Raw genomic sequence first — 16,769 nt, 5'->3', positions numbered from 1 at the left:
TTACAGACCAGGTAGGGAAGACGTAGCCCAAGTGGGAAAGCTTCAGGAGAGGCTTTTGTAAAAAGATGAATATTTACAATATCTATTTTTTTATGAATGTTCAATATCTTATGAATGTTCCCAGAAAATATCCAATCATTATCTTCTTTAGCAACATTAATGTTATTGCCAAAAGCAGGTTGATGTACAGAAAAACAGGTACCAAAGTGCTATGTCAAATTCCAACTACAGTACAGTACTCACCTTGTTTGTTTGAACGAACAAGAGACATAACAACAGCTTCCTTTTCTCGGCCCTGAAAGCCATCTACTGACCGCACTTCAACACTAGGGTGACTAACTCTGAGAAGACTACGCACAAGTTCCACCTGAAAAAATTTAAAACAGTTATTGATATTGTACTGTACAAGGTACTGTAATATGTGTATGAGTGGCTTTATTTAATATGCAACTTCTGTACCTACAAATAAACCTTTGTAATATATTATGTATATTTTATACATAATACTTTCAGTGGATCACACAATTTTTCAGTGGATCACACAAATATTTGTGCCTGTGATTAATGCTCGCCTGAGCTGCCACCAAGCAAACTCATTGGAATTCATCCATGTTAGCAGCTGACTTAATCTAAACGTAAACTACTGTATAGTACATAAAATCTTTTAAATAAACTGACATATGGCATTATTTTACAGATTACATATCAAACAATAATATAAAAAACATATTCACAAAACTGACTAAAGTGAATCTATTATTACATGACTTTACTGTGATGCTGTACTGTATGGTTTATTGAAATACAGCTACTGAATTCAACTTAACAAAACTCTACCTGCAAGTTATATGGTGTAATCACAGCAATATCATTCTCAGGTACCCCAGATGATATGAGAGCTTGAACTTGGCAGCTGACTATGATAGCTTCACTAACATTGCCTTTACTCTGGTCATCTGGGGTATCCAACTCCCAACAGTCACATCCTGCAGTGTCAATCAGCACTAGGACATTTTCTGAAACAAGAGAAATTAGGCTATAGAATAACTAGATAATGAGAAGCAAATTCATGTTTAGTAGATGAAGTACTGCATTGTGAAGCTCTGGTGCTAGTACTCCTCAGTATTGGTATAAGTAGCCGAGGGCTAATAAACACACAACATGAACAGCAGCATAGAGTGTAATGAAATGTCTCTTTCTGGTGGAACCTTCGTGGCTTTTTGGTGTTGGCTATCTTGAGGTTATCTCGAGATGATTTCGGGACTTAGCGTCCCCGCGGCCCGGTCCTCGACCAGGTCTCCTTTTTGTTACACAGCCCCAGGAAGCAGTCCGTAGCAGCTATCTAACTCCCAGGTACCTATTTACTGCTAGGTAACAGGGGCATCAGGGTGAAAGAACATTTTTGCCCATTTGTCTCTGCCTCCACCGGGGATCGAACCCAGAACTTTAGGACTACGAATCCGAAGCGCTGTCCACTGAGCTGTCAGGCGAGCTCCATCCAATTCCATCCACACTAAGCTCTTGCAAGTCTTGTAAGCCTGCTGGCAATTGGAGGCCAAAACTTGGCCACAGGGTAAGGAACAGGAGATCCTAGATTACTCAAACCAAGAAATGGCCACCAAAAAGGTGACCCAAAACATACAAACAGCAAGGTATACACACTATAGAAAGAGAGACCATGAAGCCCCAAGATGAATGAACTGATTTTGAAGCAGTTCTCATTAGTTTGTAGCAACTGTATTAAGAGGTAATATACTTGCTCCATATTCTCATTAACTTAAGTGCAGATACAGTAATAAGATGTTCTTGTTAATTCCTCATAACCTACCTCCAAGTGTTCCAAATTCCAAGAAGTTCTACTTTTTTTTTTGTATTTATATATACAAGAGTTTTTACATTCTTGACCAGCTACTAGCATGCATTGCATTTCGGGCAAGGCTTTAATTCTAATATTCCCTGGAATACTACCCACCAAATCGTTTAACAACCAGGTACACATTTTAATGTTGGGTAAACAGAGACTACAGTTAAGGATTGTCACCCAGTAAATCCTCCCCGACCAGGATACGAACCCAGGCCAAAGCACTCGCGAAACGCCAGGCGAGTGTCTTACCACTAAGCCACGGGGACTGTTGGGACTGCCACACTTTACCTAATCCTAGCTCTACTAATTACAATACCTAAGTGTACAGCTAATAACAATTAATATCTCTTCTCAACCTGCTAGATGTTGGTCAGTTTGGCCACGGTGAGGAAAACCTTGTAATATAAGTCATTGTATGCAGAGCGGAGTCAGTCTAAACTCGTTTAGTTGTTCAGTACAGACACTCAAGACAAAGGAGGCCTGGTCGAGGACCAGGCCGCAGAAACGCTAAGCCCCTAAATCATCTCAAGATATTCTCAAGAATATCAAAAGAGATGAGATACTGCACATCTTCAACACCCATCGACATTCACCAGCAACAATGAAACACTTGACAAGTCCAGTTCCTATCCTCACAAGATGCTTCAGCCTCCCTATGGAGCAGACATCCAGATTCCGGCCACATCGAGCTTCCACGCTCTCGTCTCGCAATTAAGTTCTTCATCCCAGCCCGCATTCAGAGCTCCACACTCTACACTCTCACCCTGCATCCGAGCTCTCTACCCCCAGCCTTAGTCAAGCTCTCTGCCCTGCTCTAGGCCTCGTCTCAGCTATCACAACACTGGTGAGCCGGTGGCTGAGTGAACAGAACACTGGGCATGTGATCCTGTGGTCCCGGGTTCGATACCGGGCGCCGGCGAGAAACAATGGGCCGAGTTTCTTTCACCCTAATGCCCCTGTTACCTAGCAGTAAATAGGTACTTGAGAGTTAGTCAGCTGTCACAGGCTGCTTCCTGTGTGTACTCACCTAATTGTGTTTGCGGGGGTTGAGCTCTGGCTTTTTGGTCCCGCCTTTCAACCATCAATCAACAGGTATACAGGTTCCTGAGCCTACTGGGCTCTACCATATCTACACTTGAAACTATGTATGGCGTCAGCCTCCACCACATCACTTCCTAATGCATTCCATTTGTCAACCACTCTGACACTAAAAAAGTTCTTTCTAATATCTCTGTGGCTCATTTGGGCACTCAGTTTCCACCTGTGTCCCCTAGTGCGTGTGCCCCTTGTGTTAAATATCCTGTCTTTATCTAGCCTATCAATTCCCCTGAGAATCTTGAATGTGGTGATCATGTCCTCCCTAACTCTTCTGTCTTCCAACGAAGTGAGGTTTAATTCCCGTAGCCTCTCATCGTAGCTCATACCTCTCAGCTCGGGTACTAGTCTGGTGGCAAACCTTTGAACCTTTTCCAGTTTGGTTTTATCCTTGACTCCATGCTGGGGCTGCATACTCCAGGATTGGCCTGACATATGTGGTATACAAAGTTCTGAATGATTCTTTACACAAGTTTCTGAATGCTGTTCTTATGTTGGCCAGCCTGGCATATGCCGTTGACGTTATCCTCTTGATATGGGCTGCAGGGGACAAGTCTGGCGTGATGTCAACCCCCAAGTCTTTTTCTGTCTATGACTCTTTAAGAATTTCATCTCCCAGATGATACCTAGTATCTGGCCTCCTGCTCCCTACGCCTATCTTCATTATATTACATTTGCTTGGTTTAAACTCTAACAACCATTTGTTCGACCATTCCTTCAGCTTGTCTTGGTCTTCTTGAAGCCTCAAGCAGTCCTCCTCTGTCTTAATCCTTTTCATAATTTTGGCATCGTCAGCAAACATTGAGAGAAATAAATCTATACCCTCCGGGAGATCATTTACATATATCAGAAACAAGATAGGACCGAGTACAGAGCCCTGTGGGACTCCACTGGTGTCGGAAAATCCGACACCATTTAATAATCATACAGACAGATAATATTTGTTGCTGTATTACCAACAAGTTACCCATAGAAAACGTAACTTGTAGTGGAATTACCGTCTAAAGAAAACGGGATATCATCACCACATACTATTATAAATCACCACCTATTATGGTGGGAATTATTCTTAAATACATTAGTCTTTGGACTTTACCATCATAAAAACATCTTATATAAATTAACTTAATTATCAATATTAAAGTAGAGTAAATGTGACCCTTCTATCACTTTCTGAAATCTGGACAAAGTAGGCCAGGCGTGAGAGGGAGGAAGGAGGCTGCCATTGTTGTGTCACCTCCGAGACGTGTGGAGCAAATTCGGCTCCTATCATTCTGGACAATGTCGGCCAGTAACGTCAAAAGTATGGAGTGTTAAACAGCCATTGTATATTGAGACCAGAGGCTCACACGGGAGCAAATTCGGCTCCTGTTAAATTTACTTGGACGTAGTGTTATGGAACCCAAAGGTGTACCATTGTCAACACGCTGTCTACAAATACAAGTTAAGTGTCTATCCGAAACCCGTTTATCATTCATTTATGGCCATTAATGTCAGGATATAGGGTTAGCCGGTTAGAACGCGAAATCGCCTCATACTAAAGGTAATTAAGCCAGGTCTTTAATGTTCCATGTACTGTATAGTGTTTTCTCTGATATACTTGTCATATATAGGTATCTGGCTTCACAGCTAGCGCACTTTTGACAGGTCAAGACGAGGATGCAAGATTTGTGCACCAGTTACTGGGTGATATGGAAGCTACCTCAAAGAGGATAATTTGGTGTCTACACCCTAGTTATACCTGGTGGACTAACCTGCTGTACTATAAGATAAGGAACCTCTTTAATGTATGTAGTTATTTCTGTAGTTTGATTGGCTGCATATATATATTAATTTAATAACCCCCCCCTAACGTGTAGAGGATCGATTTGTGAGATTGAGATTATTGCAGAAATACAGTCCACTTATCATTATACAAATTGCTATCGAAGTATATAAATTAACGTAAATATAAATTCATATAAATTAAATAAATATAAATCTCACAGGTCGGTTCCCACATTATTTGGTCATCTTCGAACCGGATGACGGATTATTTGATCCTTTGAACCCACATTTGGTCATCTTAGTACCGGATGAACCAGTTATCCAGTGGATTCATTAAATATACTAGTGCAGTGTTATTTAAACAAAGCCAGCCAGTCATAGACAGCGGCGTTGCCTCGTGGGAGCTCAGGAGCCTCCCTCAGCCCAGTTCAGCTTCGTCAGCGGTTTCATGCACACCCACAGATATTTGGTGGCGTGTTATTTCGTGAAATGACAGCGCTAATATAGAATCCAGCCAAATTAGTGACTGTGTCTTCGCGAGATTGTTCACGGATTTCGTGGTGTTACATTTCGCGAGAGATTATCTACGAATTTTGTGGACTTTATTTCGCGAGGTCACTAATAATATTTAATACTTCTAGATAATATTAGAAGTTTCATAGAGGCTAATTAAGAGGCTATTATCAATAATTGTGTATATTATTTCTCCAAAATAGAGAATTATTTAATATATATTGCACTAGTGATCACAGTATAATATTTACTAATTGCCAACCCACAACAGGGTAGGATATGACTAGTTGAACTATTATTGTTCATCCTAGTCCCATTATTACAATAGTCAGTTGTACTATATTGAACAACCTAACACCATTAATGAATGGTCCAGACCCTATTTTGGGTGTAATTTTTATCAACTCGAGTTGAGTTGTATATATAATAAATTACTTATGATCATTACACCTTTGAGTGATTAATTAGTGTCTCTACCATCCTAGGGTGATATAGAAGAGCTAACCTAAAGGTACTTCCAGTGACACTGGTTTATCACTCAAATCATTAGTGTGTATGATTGTACATATATATAATGTGTATTAATTTTAAGTGCTAACCTCTAGTAGAGGTAGGATTATTGCCTAGTGAGTGCAGAATTTACCCTAGGCTACCATTAGTGTTTGTTCAGTATTATGAGCAGCCCAAGTACAAGTCCCACAAGGCTTCTCCAACTAACCAGTATGAATAATGCAGGGAGAATGAAAAGAACCCTTGCAGGTCTTAAAGGCCACTTAACAAGACAGATCAAGAAATGTGAAGATTTGTCACAACAATCTCAAGTTGATTATGCTGACCTGGAAAGCTATTATCAAGCAGCTGCAGGTAAATTTGAGCAAATCAAATGCCAAATGGCTGTCCTTGTGGGGACAGACTACTACCATCAATTCATCGGTAGCCCTACTAAATATCAGGGTATAACCATGTTAAACTCTGCAGGAGGTAAATTACTCTCAGGCCCAGTATCAAGCCTGAGGAGACCTATGCCTGCAGATAAACAATACCAGTAGAAATCTAAATTTGTCAGCTGATTATATTTCTCCAGTAGCATTATACTAAGGAGATTACAGCTGACTATACCAACAGAGGTTGATGTTAGTATCATCATTTAAAGCTGGAGTTGAGTTCATGAGGCCTCAGTGGCAAATCAGTGAACAGTAGCCTAAAACAGCTACAAGTCACTGCGACCAATGTCACTGAACCCACTGCAGTCTCAGAACCATACTTTACTTTAATGATGAGCTATTCAGTCTTCTGAATCAATTAACTAAATTAAACCCCAATAAATCTGATGACTGATTTGATACATTTATTATTTAATCAAGATGTATTCAATGGGCCTCAGTGTTTATATATCAGTGACCAGTTACCTGAAGAAACTTCAAGTTATATCTAATGTCACTGATCTCACTGCAGTCCCTGAATCATACTTGACTGTAGTACTTGATCACATCCAGTCTTCTGGGTTAAATAATATGTAATAAGGCTTGAATATTAGCCTTTCAAGAGTTGACAGGGAAATGAAATCGCATTAGACTTCTAACCCTTGCAACTCTAGTACGGGACATCCGTCCTGTACGAACAGACACACAAATGTGTGATTACTAACTACTAACATCAAATTAATCTAATAATTCGAAGGAGGAGTATCGGTGTTCGTCTGTTCTAAATAGGACTTCGACCCGTGAGCAGCCCCCTGGGGAATTATGTCGGAAAATCCGACACCATTTAATAATCATACAGACAGATAATATTTGTTGCTGTATTACCAACAAGTTACCCATAGAAAACGTAACTTGTAGTGGAATTACCGTCTAAAGAAAACGGGATATCATCACCACATACTATTATAAATCACCACCTATTATGGTGGGAATTATTCTTAAATACATTAGTCTTTGGACTTTACCATCATAAAAACATCTTATATAAATTAACTTAATTATCAATATTAAAGTAGAGTAAATGTGACCCTTCTATCACTTTCTGAAATCTGGACAAAGTAGGCCAGGCGTGAGAGGGAGGAAGGAGGCTGCCATTGTTGTGTCACCTCCGAGACGTGTGGAGCAAATTCGGCTCCTATCATTCTGGACAATGTCGGCCAGTAACGTCAAAAGTATGGAGTGTTAAACAGCCATTGTATATTGAGACCAGAGGCTCACACGGGAGCAAATTCGGCTCCTGTTAAATTTACTTGGACGTAGTGTTATGGAACCCAAAGGTGTACCATTGTCAACACGCTGTCTACAAATACAAGTTAAGTGTCTATCCGAAACCCGTTTATCATTCATTTATGGCCATTAATGTCAGGATATAGGGTTAGCCGGTTAGAACGCGAAATCGCCTCATACTAAAGGTAATTAAGCCAGGTCTTTAATGTTCCATGTACTGTATAGTGTTTTCTCTGATATACTTGTCATATATAGGTATCTGGCTTCACAGCTAGCGCACTTTTGACAGGTCAAGACGAGGATGCAAGATTTGTGCACCAGTTACTGGGTGATATGGAAGCTACCTCAAAGAGGATAATTTGGTGTCTACACCCTAGTTATACCTGGTGGACTAACCTGCTGTACTATAAGATAAGGAACCTCTTTAATGTATGTAGTTATTTCTGTAGTTTGATTGGCTGCATATATATATTAATTTAATAACCCCCCCCTAATGTGTAGAGGATCGATTTGTGAGATTGAGATTATTGCAGAAATACAGTCCACTTATCATTATACAAATTGCTATCGAAGTATATAAATTAACGTAAATATAAATTCATATAAATTAAATAAATATAAATCTCACAGGTCGGTTCCCACAACTGGTGACTTCACGCCAATTTGAGGTCTCATCTCTCACCATAACTTTCTGCTTCCTATTGCTTAGGTACTCCCTTATCCACTGGAGCACCTTACCAGCTTCACCTGCCTGTCTTTCCAGCTTATGTACCAGCCTCTTATGCGGTACTGTGTCAAAGGCTTTGCGACAATCCAAGAAAATGCAGTCCGCCCAGTCCTCTCTTTCTTGCTTAACCTTTGTCACCTGGTCGTAGAATTCTATTAAGCCCGTCAGGCAAGATTTACCCTCCCTGAACCCATGTTGGCGATTTGTCACGAAGTCCCTTCTCTCCAGATGTGTTACCAGGTTTTTTCTCACGATCTTCTCCATCACCTTGCATAGTGTACAAGTCAAAGACACTGGCCTGTAGTTCAGTGCCTCTTGCCTGTCGCCCTTTTTGTATATTGGGACCACATTTGCCGTCTTTCATATTTCTGGTAGGTCTCCCGTCTCCAGTGACCTACTACTGTCTGTCTGTCTGTGTGTGTGTGTGTGTGTGTGTGTGTGTGTGTGTGTGTGTGTGTGTGTGTGTGTGTGTAATTACCTAAGTGTAGTTACAGGATGAGAGCTACGCTCGTGGTGTCCCGTCTCCCCAGCACTCTTTGTCATATAATGCTTTGAAATTACTGACGGTTTTGGCCTCCACAACCTTCTCACTTAACTTGTTCCAAGCGTCTACCACTCTGTTTACAAAAGTGAATTTTCGTATATTTCTCCGGCAGCTTTGTTTCATTAGTTTAAAACTAAGACCTCTTGTTCTTGAAGTTCCGAGTCTCAGGAATTCTTCCCTATCAATTTTATCTATTCCTGTTACTATTTTGAACGTAGTGATCATATCGCCTCTTTTTCTTCTATCTTCTAGTTTTTGCATATTTAATGCCTCTAATCTCTCCTCGTAGCTCTTGCCCTTCAGTTCTGGGAGCCACTTAGTGGCATGTCGTTGCACCTTTTCCAGTTTGTTGATGTGCTTCTTAAGATATGGGCACCACACAACCGCTGCATATTCCAGCTTTGGTCTAATAAAAGTCGTGAACAATTTCTTTAGTATTTCTCCATCCATGTATTTAAAAGCAATTCTAAGGTTAGAAAGTGTAGCATAGGCTCCTCGCACAATGTTCTTAATGTGGTCCTCAGGTGACATTTTTCTATCTAAAACCACCCCTAGATCCTTTTCTTTATCAGAATTCTTTAAAGATTTCTCACATAATTTATAGGTTGTGTGGGGTCTATGTTCTCCAATTCCACATTCCATAACATGGCATTTATTCACATTAAATTCCATTTGCCAAGTGTTGCTCCATATACTTATTTTGTCCAAGTCTTCTTGAAGGGCATGACAATCATCTAAGTTTCTTATCTTCCCTATTATCTTAGCATCATCAGCAAACATGTTCATGTAATTGTGTATTCCCACTGGTAGATCGTTTATGTAGACAATGAACATTAGCAGTGCAAGAACTGAACCCTGGGGTACTCCACTCGTGACATTCCTCCAATCCGATACCTTGCCTCTGATTATGGCCCTCATTTTTCTGTCAGTTAGGAAATTTTTCATCCATGTTAGTAGCTTACCTGTCACTCCTCCAATATGTTCCAGTTTCCAGAACAACCTCTTATGGGGAACTCTGTCGAAAGCCTTTTTTAGGTCCAGATAGATACAGTCAACCCAACCATCTCTTTCCTGTAAAATCTCTGTGGCTCGATCATAAAAACTGAGCAAGTTCGTTACACAGGATCTTCCAGATCGAAAACCATACTGTCTGTCTGATATTATACCGTTTTCCTCCAAGTGTTCTACCCATTTAGTTTTAATTATTTTTTCCAATATTTTGACTATTACACTTGTCAATGATACAGGTCTATAATTAAGGGGGTCTTCCCTGTTTCCACTTTTGTAGATTGGAACTATGTTAGCCTTTTTCCACACATCAGCTACAGCTCCTGTACACAGGGATGCCTGAAAAATCAGTTGAAGTGGAATGCTGGGCTCAGGTGCACATTCTGTACTCACCTAATTGTACTCACCTAATTGTGCTTGCGGGGGTTGAGCTCTGGCTCTTTGGTCCCGCCTCTCAACCGTCAATCAGCTGGTGTACAGATTCCTGAGCCTATTGGGCTCTATCATATCTACATTTGAAACTGTGTATGGAGTCAGCCTCCACCACATCACTTCCTAATGCATTCCATTTACTAACTACTCTGACACTGAAAAAGTTCTTTCTAACGTCTCTGTGGCTCATTTGGGTACTCAGCTTCCACCTGTGTCCCCTTGTTCGCGTCCCACCAGTGTTGAATAGTTCATCCTTGTTTACCCGGTCGATTCCCCTGAGGATTTTGTAGGTTGTGATCATGTCCCCCCCTTACTCTTCTGTCTTCCAGTGTCGTGAGGTGCATTTCCCGCAGCCTTTCCTCATAACTCATGCCTCTTAGTTCTGGGACTAGTCTAGTAGCATACCTTTGGACTTTTTCCAGCTTCGTCTTGTGCTTGACAAGGTACGGGCTCCATGCTGGGGCCGCATACTCCAGGATTGGTCTTACATATGTGGTGTACAAGATTCTGAATGATTCCTTACACAGGTTCCTGAACGCCGTTCTGATGTTAGCCAGCCTCGCCTCTGTGTGTGTGTGTGTGTGTGTGTGTGTGTGTGTGTGTGTGTGTGTGTGTGTGTGTGTGTGTGTGTGTGTGTGTGTTTGTGTTTGTGTGTGTGTGGGGGGGGGGGGAGGTTAGTAACAGTTGATTGACAGTTGAGAGGGGGGCCGAAAGAGCAGAGCTCAACCCCCGCACGTACAACCTAGGTGAATACATCATTACATCTGCGACAAACCGACTGCTGTAACCAAGACTATACTAAATGAAAAAAAAAGAAAAAACACTAAACTATTTGTGACTCAACACCTAAATACAGTACGTTCACGTAAATTTATGTTACAATTCCGACCAGTGCACTACCAGGGGAATCTTACTCCTACGAATCCAACGAAGCGCTGTCCACCCAGCTGTCAGGCGCCTGACGTTTGAACACTTCTGGAACAAGTGCTTTACTAACGAAGTTTGTTCGAACCACAATGCTGTAAATGCTTCACCCACGTACTACAAATATAAATAATCGCCAACAGATCCTAATCACCTAACCTATGCCTATATATGCATATACAATATGCTAATATATTATAATATTAATTTACAGTTGAGGAAATTCCCGTTTTGAATGAACAGCATGTTAAAATTTATGAATGCGTCTGTGGGGTCGACTGCTGGATGGAATGGACTTGAGTCTAGAACGGGTTGCTGCATTTGTTTGCTGACTTTCTGGGTGCTTTCCCGGTGGGTGGCGGAGTATTACCTGCTCTCTAAGCCTGTGTGATGGGGTAAGGTTCTAGCCGGTAGGCCAAACAGATCTCCGTGGCCAATGTGACCTAGTAGTTGGGAGCCATCTCGGCGAGATAGCTTCAGGGAGCCACAGGGACTCCCCTAGTAAACCCCAGGCACGGAATAAATCCAGGAAAACTGATATACACATACATGAGGAGGAGAATGTGTGTGTGTCTTGCAAACACACACATGCTCCTCCTCATGTTTGTGGAAACAAAGCACATTGGAGTGGGAACAGCTGTGTGTACAAAAGGAGGCTTCAGACAATATAAGTGGTCTTGCCTATCAGGAAATGGCGAAGAGGGTTTGCCTCGGCAATGAGAGAACTTCTGTTATGTCCGCAGAGTCTGAGAGTGAGGATAACATATAAGACAACGCCAGGCCTTTTTAGGTAGTAATGACAAGGGTAAGCTGAAGAATATGATTAGACGGGTAAGAAGTAAAAGCGAGAGCAGTTGGGACGAGAAACGACGTAAAAATTGGAATGATCGATGCCAGACAGACGCAACAGGACCACACAGCAAGATGGACAGATTAATAGAAGGATGCAGCTGTTATTTCCTTTGATATGTGAAATGAACATTTAATCAGAAATTTGGAGTGGATGGTTCAATTGGCCAAGGAATTTGGTGAATTCGAACCACTGTTTAAGGAAGATATTCACCGGCTCTACATAATAGTTAGGACAGACAAACCAGTGGAACACCTAGTGTCTGATGGGTTTAAGAATGTTGTGTTGGTTACTCCTGAAATAGGGATAAAATAGGAATAGGTCACACACACACAGGATATTTTGCAAGTATCAACATATCTGGACCCGTAGTACCTTTATATCAACAATACAAGTGTTGTGGGGGCGAAGAGGAATATTATATGTGGTGAAAAACAAAGTCAGGTAGTTACCCTGTTGAAAGATGAGGCATTTTGTTGCAATTGTCGAGGCCCCCATAATGCTGGGAGCTCTTTATGTCCCATGAAGTCCATCAGCAGAGAGATTACAAGCCAGCTCCCACAAACAATAGAGGCAAGGCTCCGAGGAGAGGGACGGTCCTACATCAGGAAAAAGGTAGAAACAGTGGATAAACAACGAGGAGGAGGCAGGGGGGGAAGAGTAGGAGGCAGGAGGGGTGGGAAGAGGAGGAGGCAGGAGGGGGGGGGGAAGAGTAGGAGGCAGGAGGGGGGGGGGAAGAGTAGGAGGCAGGAGGGGGGGGGGGGAAGAGTAGGAGGCAGGAGGGGGGAAGAGTAGGAGTCAGGAGGGGGGGGGGAAGAGGAGGAGGCAGGGGGGGTGGGAAGACTAGGAGGCAGGAGGGGGGGGAAGAGTAGGAGGCAGGAGGGGGGAAGAGTAGGAGGCAGGAGGGGGGGAAGAGTAGGAGGCAGAAGGGGGGAAGAGGAGGAGGCAGGGGGGGTGGGAAGACTAGGAGGCAGGGGGGGGAAGAGTAGGAGGCAGGAGGGGGGGAAGAGTAGGAGGCAGGGGGGGGGAAGAGTAGGAGGCAGGAGGGGGGGGAAGAGTAGGAGGCAGGAGGAGGGGGAAGAGTAGGAGGCAGGAGGGGGGGGAGAGTAGGAGGCAGGAGGGGGGAAGAGGAGGAGGCAGGGGGGGGGGTGGGAAGAGGAGGAGGCAGGGTGGGTGGGAAGAGGAGGCAGGGGGGGGGAAGAGGAGGAGGCAGGGGGGGGTGGGAAGAGGAGGAGGCAGGGGGGGGTGGGAAGAGGAGGAGGCAGGGGGGGTGGGAAGAGGAGGAGGCAGGGGGGGTGGGAAGAGGAGGAGGCAGGGGGGGTGGGAAGAGGAGGCAGGGGGGGGTGGGAAGAGGAGGAGGCAGGGGGGGTGGGAAGAGGAGGAGGCAGGGGGGGTGGGAAGAGGAGGAGGCAGGGGGGGTGGGAAGAGGAGGAGGCAGGGGGGGTGGGAAGAGGAGGAGGCAGGGGGGGTGGGAAGAGGAGGAGGCAGGGGGGGTGGGAAGAGGAGGAGGCAGGGGGGGGAGAGGAGGAGGCAGGGGGGGGAAGAGGAGGAGGCAGGGGGGGAAGAGGAGGAGGCAGGGGGGGGGGGAGAGGAGGAGGCAGGGGGGGGGGAGAGGAGGCAGGGGGGGGAAGAGGAGGAGACAGGGGGGGGAGAGGAGGAGGCAGGGGGGGGGGAAGAGGAGGAGGCAGGGGGGGGAAGAGGAGGCAGGGGGGAAGAGGAGAAGGCAGGGGGAGGGAAGAGGAGGAGGCAGGGGGGGAAGAGGAGGCAGGGGGGGAAGAGGAGAAGGCAGGGGGGGGAAGAGGAGGAGGTAGGGGGGGGAAGAGGAGGAGGCAGGGGGGGAAGAGTAGGGGGCAGGGGGGGAAGAGGAGGAGGCAGGGGGGGAAGAGGAGGAGGCAGGGGGGGAAGAGGAGGAGGCAGGGGGGAAGAGGAGGAGGCAAGGGGGGAAGAGGAGGAGGCAGGGGGGGGGAAGAGGAGGAGGCAGGGGGGGAAGAGTAGGGGGCAGGGGGGGAAGAGTAGGGGGCAGGGGGTAGAGTAGGAGGCAGGGGGAAGAGTAGGAGGCAGGGGGAAGAGTAGGAGGCAGGGGGGGATAAAGACAAGGGGGAAGGAAGACAAGAGGGAAGGAGGAGGAAGGAGGAAAGATTTAGGATACAGGGGTAGGAAGAGGGGAGGAGGGCGGAAGGGAGGGGAAGAGGAAGGAGTAAAATTAAGATAATGAGTGACAATGAAGAAGGTGAACCTGCAGCAATACTATATAAGGGGACGCGCGTGAAGGATGTCCATGGTGGCAGGGAATGAAGAGTGTCCACTCTACAGTGAGCGCTGTGCTGGCTGCTGCTGCTGCTCCCGGGGCTCCACCCAGCACACACACAACGTAACAACGACGCTGCTACAACGTTCGAGCAAGATTCATCACCACCTAACCAGTTATAACAACCAATATAGCAAGTTATAACAACGTTCTAATACGTCATAAACACGTTAAGCCAAGATGTAACAACTTTATTACAAGTTGTAACAAGCGGAAAATAAGGACAGTTACGGTTTGTGTTTCCAAATCAGTAACACCTCCACTAGTGTAACAATCAATAACTCCTTTCAAAGTGAAGATACAAGAACACACAGATTATCAACCACCGCGGCCTTTTGCAAGCTACATTAACTCTTAATATTGCTGCATGGTTGTGGGCGGCAAAGATAATGTTGAGGCCTTGAAGGCCCCTGTACATGGACGCCACACATGGCCAGGAGAGTGAAGAGCGCTCGTTATCAATAATGCTCGACTGTACATGCAGGGCATAACTGTGAATATCATAACTCCCAGGGACCCCCGTAGGAGCCCAGGGGCCCACTTGGGTATTATTTTAGCGGTCCCCAGGATCACAGCCAAGGTCTGTTTCAGTGAAATACTTTATATTAAATATTTATTACATTATTTGTTTAGAAGACACATTCAAATGTAATTAAATAGCATTCTTGGAAATAAATAATCTTTTTGGAGGTCTAAAAACTTACTTGAATTATACAAAAATTATCTTTCCCCAGAGCGGGATAACAGTTTATTGTGGCGCGAGACCCTTTAGCGGGGCCCAATTGGGAGCAACTGCTCCAATTGCATGAAAGCTGGCGCCGATGACTACTATATCAACAAACCGACCCTGCAGAATGTTAACAAAGAATGAGCCACCCGTCTTTGAAGGCTGCTAAGCATATAGGACTATGCCTGGATGGAGGGAAGTAATGTTCTGGGAGTTGTTCTACTCCACAAGCCCAGCGCTGTACTCCTCCTATTTCAGCAATCTCTCCTGCTCTGAAGGGGGAAGTGAGTACTGAGCAGTACTCAAGACGGGACAACACAAGTGATCTGAAGAGTACAACCATTGTGATGGGATCCCTGGATTTGAAAGTTCTCGTAATCCATCCTATCATTTTTCTGGCTGACGCAATATTTGCTTGGTTAGGTTCCCTAACCGTTAGATCGTCAGACATTATTATTCCCAAATCCTTTACATGTTGCTTTCCTACTATGGGCACATTTGATTGTGTTTTGTATCCTGTATTTGCTGTAACGCCTTTATTACTTAGGTATACTTAGGTATAACTATACCTAAGTATCTAGAATTTATCACTGCTAAACATCATGTTATTTTCTGCTGCACAGTCGAAAACTTTATTAATATCTGTTTATACTTTTTCAATGTCTTCTACATAAGTAATTTTCATGCGGATTTTTGTGTCGTCTGCAAAAAAAAAAAAAAAAGACACGAAGCTGTGACTTGTATTTTTGTCTATATAAAATATGAGAATACGGAAAAGCAGTGGTGTATGAACTGTACCCTGAGGTACAGAGCTCTTAACTGCGCTTGGACTCTGATCTTATTTGGTCAACAGTTACTCTTTGCGTTTTGTTTGAAAGAAAATTGAATATTCGTCGCACTATTTTACCTCTTAGTCCTATTGACCTCATTTGAGGCTATCACTCTATCGTCGCTATCAAATGCCTTTGCACAGTCCATGAATACCACATCTGCATTCTGTTTTTCTTCTAATGCCTCAATGATTTTGTCGTGATGGTCGCGTAGCTGCGAGAGACATGAACTTCCCTCCTTTAAATCCATGTTGGCCTGGATTGTGGAGGTCACTGGTTTCTATAAAACTGGTGACCTGACTCCTGATCACACTCTAAAACATTTATTATGTGGGACGTTAGTGCAACTGGTCTGTAATTTTTAGCAGATGCGTTGCTCCCTCCCTTGTGTAGAGGAGCTATGTCTGCTGTATCTGTGCTTCTGGTACTTCCCCCCCCCCCCGTGTCCAAGCTCTTCCTCCACCTTACAGCGAGTGCCTTGACACTACATTTATTTATAAATATTGAATTCCACGAGTTTGTACCCCAGGACCGAGTACATGGGCATGTTAGCAATTTCTCTTTCAAAATCAGCCGAGTTCATTTTGATATTCGTTAAATTTTCAAGGGTTTGGATATCGTGCATAAAGAAGCTACCTGGATCTTCCACTTTCATGTTGTTTATTAGTAAGCTAAGCATGTCCTCATACTACTTTTTTAGTATTTCACAAATTTATTTGTTGTCCTCTGTGTATAAACTTCACTTGTAAGTATAGGCCCAATACTGACAGTTTTTTTTATTTCGATTTTGTATATGTGAAGAAATATTTTGGATTTTCTTCATCTCTTGTATGGCTTTCTGTTCTTGCATGTCGTCAATATGATTACATCAGTCTCGGTTCTTTTTCTTCAGTCTCCCTGTTTATATTATTTTGGGGATAGCTTAAGTGTTTGTGATTTTTTCCTTTTTCTGTAGTGTCGTCTGCCAGCC

At 43.8% G+C, this 16,769-nt stretch overlaps 1 protein-coding gene across 2 annotated transcripts in view; it reads right to left on the bottom strand.

Annotated features, from left to right (window-relative positions):
• Nucleotides 1-16,769, bottom strand: part of LOC123760986 (DNA-binding protein SMUBP-2) — a 357,511-nt gene that overhangs the window by 89,551 nt on the left and 251,191 nt on the right. For both annotated transcript variants that reach the window (XM_069339475.1, XM_069339477.1), the window contains exons 12-13: nt 838-1,016; nt 244-367 (exon numbers count right to left, since the gene is read on the bottom strand). In XM_069339475.1, the coding sequence (XP_069195576.1) occupies nt 244-367; nt 838-1,016 (303 nt within the window). The remainder of the gene's footprint in view (nt 1-243; nt 368-837; nt 1,017-16,769) is intronic.

The sequence above is a fragment of the Procambarus clarkii genome, chromosome 41, assembly GCF_040958095.1.
Source record: "Procambarus clarkii isolate CNS0578487 chromosome 41, FALCON_Pclarkii_2.0, whole genome shotgun sequence".
Lineage (NCBI taxonomy): Eukaryota > Metazoa > Arthropoda > Malacostraca > Decapoda > Cambaridae > Procambarus > Procambarus clarkii.
This window is presented reverse-complemented; position numbering and strand designations above follow the sequence as displayed.